The 5,000-nt window shown below is 46.3% G+C and overlaps 1 protein-coding gene across 3 annotated transcripts in view; it reads right to left on the minus strand.

Annotated features, from left to right (window-relative positions):
* The window catches only part of arhgap24 (Rho GTPase activating protein 24), a 255,642-nt gene extending 254,778 nt beyond the window's left edge, over positions 1 to 864 (minus strand). For 2 of the 3 annotated variants that reach the window (XM_037545996.1, XM_037545995.1), the window contains exons 1-2: positions 816 to 860; positions 495 to 641 (exon numbers count right to left, since the gene is read on the minus strand). In XM_037545996.1, coding sequence (XP_037401893.1) covers positions 495 to 641; positions 816 to 845 — 177 coding nt within the window. In that variant the 5' untranslated portion in view covers positions 846 to 860. Of the gene's footprint in view, positions 1 to 494; positions 642 to 815 lie in introns of all 3 variants that reach the window. The other variant, XM_037546000.1, reaches the window with a different exon arrangement.
* Positions 865 to 5,000: the final 4,136 nt, after the last annotated feature.

Consider the following 5,000-nt stretch of genomic DNA (forward strand, 5'->3'; position numbering starts at 1 on the left):
CCACACGGTATATCACATGTACCAAAAAGTATCCAGACAGTCCTCCTGACGAGCTACTTTAAGGTCAATCATTACTGATGCACAATCCATCATCTCCACAGAAGAGCAATGACCAATTTTACGGGACACTCTGGATCAGCTGCTCATGATCCTAAGGTCAACATGCCCAGTGTCCAGCGTGGGCTAGAGGGGTATAAAGCCCCCCAGCATTGGGCTGTGGAGCAGTGGAACTGTGTTCTCTGGACTGATCGAGCTCCATCCAGTACCTATAGGATAAGCTGGAGTGACCCAGAACTGACCATCCAACATGTGTAACTGACCTCACTAATGTTCAATCAAATCCTCACAGCAATGTTCAACACAGACTCACTTTCATTTCAGAAGAAAATCCTCCAACTTTTTGACACAGTGGTACGTTCAGTGAAACGATCTCACGTTCTTCATCTGCTTGAATGAGAACAGACATCAATCATGAAGACCCCACAAGTTCCTACCTGTGTTTTTCCAGTTCCAGCGAGAAAAGGAGACAAAAAAAGTCCCTGCAGAGTAAATCCGACAGACACGGCGTTCCTCAGAGAGAGCAGAGCCGAGCAGAATCCGCAGCTCCACAGAGGTCCATGAGCGAGCGAGGTAGAGAGAGACTGAGGGAGAGAGAGAGAGCTGTCATAAAGTTTTTCGGCTGACAGCTCATACCATCTGCATACTGGGGGTATCGGGGTGGGGGGGAGCGGGGAGAGGAGGGATCGGGGGCTAGAGAGCTTTCAGCAAAGCTACATGGGTCTCTTAACACCACACACACACACACACACACTCACACACAGCCGAGGGAATCCAATCACACACATACAATCCGCTGTCCAGTCAGTGGAGTCGCAGAGTGACGGAGAGAGGGAGAGAGGGAGAGAGAGAGAGGAGGGGAGGGGTAACCGCTTGTTTGAGGAAGTGTGAGAGAGTGAGCAGCACACACTCCCACTGAGGTTTCAGATTCCACACTTAGACAACTGGTGTGTGCGTGCGCACACACACACACACACACACACACACACACACACACAGTTTTACACAGTGTCAGGACATGTGGTCATACTCTGTACTATATATTTAAGTTGTGTGTGTAATAACACTATACTGAGCCCCACGTGTGTGTGTGTGTGTGTGTGTGTGTGTGTGTGTGTGTGTGTGTGTGCGCGCGCGCGTGTAAAACGTGACACTTCATTGTGACTGTCCTGTTTACATAAACACTCAGACAAACACAGTGATGCAGCAGCAGTCAGTACATTCAGTAGATCAAGAGACTTTTAATTAACTGTGTATACAATAATAATAATAATAATAATAATAAAGTCCATAATCTGCTGAATTCAGCTGTTTATCACTTTATTTGGCGTCCAAGTTCAGATCTGCAGATGTTTAACTGAGGGGAGTTTATAGACCATCAACATCCTCACCACGCTGACACCAGCCTGGACCTGGAGATACACTGGATTAGGGTTTGGGTTAAGGTTATGATTAGGACCAGGGTGAGGTTTAGGATTAGGTGTTGGGTTGAGATTAAGATAAGGGTCATGATTAGGACCAGGGTGAGGTTTAGGATTAGGTGTTGGGTTGAGGTTAAGATAAGGGTCATGATTAGGACCAGGGTGAGGTTTAGGATTAGGTGTTGGGTTGAGGTTAAGATAAGGGTCATGATTAGGACCAGGGTGAGGTTTAGGATTAGGTGTTGGGTTGAGGTTGAGGTTAAGGGTTATGATTAGGACCAGGGTGAGGTTTAGGATTAGGTGTTGGGTTGAGGTTAAGATAAGGGTCATGATTAGGACCAGGGTGAGGTTTAGGATTAGGTGTTGGGTTGAGGTTAAGATAAGGGTCATGATTAGGACCAGGGTGAGGTTTAGGATTAGGTGTTGGGTTGAGGTTAAGATAAGGGTTATGATTAGGACCAGGGTGAGGTTTAGGATTAGGTGTTGGGTTGAGGTTAAGATAAGGGTTATGATTAGGACCAGGGTGAGGTTTAGGATTAGGTGTTGGGTTGAGGTTAAGGGTTATGATTAGGACCAGGGTGAGGTTTAGGATTAGGTGTTGGGTTGAGATTAAGATAAGGGTCATGATTAGGACCAGGGTGAGGTTTAGGATTAGGTGTTGGGTTGAGGTTAAGATAAGGGTTATGATTAGGACCAGGGTGAGGTTTAGGATTAGGTGTTGGGTTGAGGTTAAGATAAGGGTTATGATTAGGACCAGGGTGAGGTTTAGGATTAGGTGTTGGGTTGAGGTTAAGGGTTATGATTAGGACCAGGGTGAGGTTTAGGATTAGGTGTTGGGTTGAGGTTAAGATAAGGGTCATGATTAGGACCAGGGTGAGGTTTAGGATTAGGTGTTGGGTTGAGGTTAAGATAAGGGTCATGATTAGGACCAGGGTGAGGTTTAGGATTAGGTGTTGGGTTGAGGTTAAGGGTTATGATTAGGACCAGGGTGAGGTTTAGGATTAGGTGTTGGGTTGAGGTTAAGGGTTATGATTAGGACCAGGGTGAGGTTTAGATGTTTTAGATCATCACAAGGCACAGGGACATATGGGGCTGCAGCTTCCCTGAGAATGGTGCAACAGCACAAGTGCATACAGATAAGGGTCATGATTAGGACCAGGGTGAGGTTTAGGATTAGGTGTTGGGTTGAGGTTAAGGGTCATGATTAGGACCAGGGTGAGGTTTAGGATTAGGTGTTGGGTTGAGGTTAAGATAAGGGTCATGATTAGGACCAGGGTGAGGTTTAGGATTAGGTGTTGGGTTGAGGTTAAGATAAGGGTCATGATTAGGACCAGGGTGAGGTTTAGGATTAGGTGTTGGGTTGAGGTTAAGATAAGGGTTATGATTAGGACCAGGGTGAGGTTTAGGATTAGGTGTTGAGTTGAGGTTAAGGGTTATGATTAGGACCAGGGTGAGGTTTAGGATTAGGTGTTGGGTTGAGATTAAGATAAGGGTCATGATTAGGACCAGGGTGAGGTTTAGGATTAGGTGTTGGGTTGAGATTAAGATAAGGGTTATGATTAGGACCAGGGTGAGGTTTAGGATTAGGTGTTGGGTTGAGGTTAAGATAAGGGTTATGATTAGGACCAGGGTGAGGTTTAGGATTAGGTGTTGGGTTGAGGTTAAGGGTTATGATTAGGACCAGGGTGAGGTTTAGGATTAGGTGTTGGGTTGAGGTTAAGATAAGGGTCATGATTAGGACCAGGGTGAGGTTTAGGATTAGGTGTTGGGTTGAGGTTAAGATAAGGGTCATGATTAGGACCAGGGTGAGGTTTAGGATTAGGTGTTGGGTTGAGGTTAAGGGTTATGATTAGGACCAGGGTGAGGTTTAGGATTAGGTGTTGGGTTGAGGTTAAGGGTTATGATTAGGACCAGGGTGAGGTTTAGATGTTTTAGATCATCACAAGGCACAGGGACATATGGGGCTGCAGCTTCCCTGAGAATGGTGCAACAGCACAAGTGCATACAGATAAGGGTCATGATTAGGACCAGGGTGAGGTTTAGGATTAGGTGTTGGGTTGAGGTTAAGGGTCATGATTAGGACCAGGGTGAGGTTTAGGATTAGGTGTTGGGTTGAGGTTAAGGGTCATGATTAGGACCAGGGTGAGGTTTAGGATTAGGTGTTGGGTTGAGGTTAAGGGTTATGATTAGGACCAGGGTGAGGTTTAGATGTTTTAGATCATCACAAGGCGCAGGGACATATGGGGCTGCAGCTTCCCTGAGAATGGTGCAACAGCACAAGTGCATACATGACATAATATAGATAAGAGCATAGCTGGCATAACACCAGATAAAAACAAGCTGAACAGCAGTACTGCACTCATCTACTGTTGTAATGGTAGAGCTACACCAGTACAGGACATTCACAACAGAGTGGTGCAAGTGTCATTGTAAACACCAGACAGTGCAGCAGAGGGTCATTAACGCTGCTTTTCCACTGCATGGGACTGCTCCACCCAACCCAGCCCGACTTGACTCAATTTCAGTGCCATCTACCTCGTGTTCCACTGCAGATATAGCGCCCCCTTAGGGTATCCGGTCATCATAGTGACGCTGAATGAAACTGCCATGACGTGAAGTTGACGAGGTTTGTACAAAAGAGGCAGGGAGACAAAAGACTGCTGACAAAACTAGGAGAGTTTGGAAAAACTACATCAGCGTTCAGACGACCAGCCTTGGAACCTCGATGGAGGTGGTACCAAAAAAGTGCCAGGTACCAACGTTTGCCTAATGGAAAACCAAAAATCAGTGAGTCAAGTCAAGTCAAGCACCTTAAGGTACTGGAATGGGAATGCTGTGGGGGGCAGGGGTGGTGAGACTCCTGTAGCGCCTACCAGAGGGCAGGAGGGAGAACAGGCTGAACATTGTGATCTCAGTACGGCTTTCATTTAATGCAGTAATGGCGAAGAGAGTCAGTGGAGAGGCCGTAAACTGAGACCAAGCATGGGAAGCAATGCTGAACACCAACTGAACACCAATTTACATGAGTAGCGGGTAAAAATGAACCTGGCGTTTATCGGCGCTCCCTGACAGCGCTCTGCAATGTGATGCTATGTGGCGCAACGTGACGTCCAGTGTGCGATGACCACAAGTCTTTCGCACAGCACCGTATATGTAAGTGTGTGTTTGGGTCATTCTCTACAGAGACATCCACTCTTCTGTCTTCTATAGGGGTCACTGGTGTTACTGACCGTCTCTGGTGTTCCACATAATAAAGGAAACACCAGAGACGTTTTTAATGATCAATGCATTTTACAGAACATCAAACCACACGCTGTCCATCAGGGAACGTCCACTAAAATATGGAATTTAAGCCATTTGTGTTTCTGTTTTTTCACAGTGACCTCAGAATAAAGTCGGTCACACCAGTGACGTCAGCTAGAAGCTTCATATGAGATCATGAGCTGAATGAGAATATCTCTGAGAACTGAGAGACACAGTGGACTCACCATGAGCTTTTCTCCATAGATCCTCAGAAAACAG

This window comes from Pygocentrus nattereri, chromosome 16 (genome assembly GCF_015220715.1).
Source record: "Pygocentrus nattereri isolate fPygNat1 chromosome 16, fPygNat1.pri, whole genome shotgun sequence".
Taxonomy (NCBI): domain Eukaryota; kingdom Metazoa; phylum Chordata; class Actinopteri; order Characiformes; family Serrasalmidae; genus Pygocentrus; species Pygocentrus nattereri.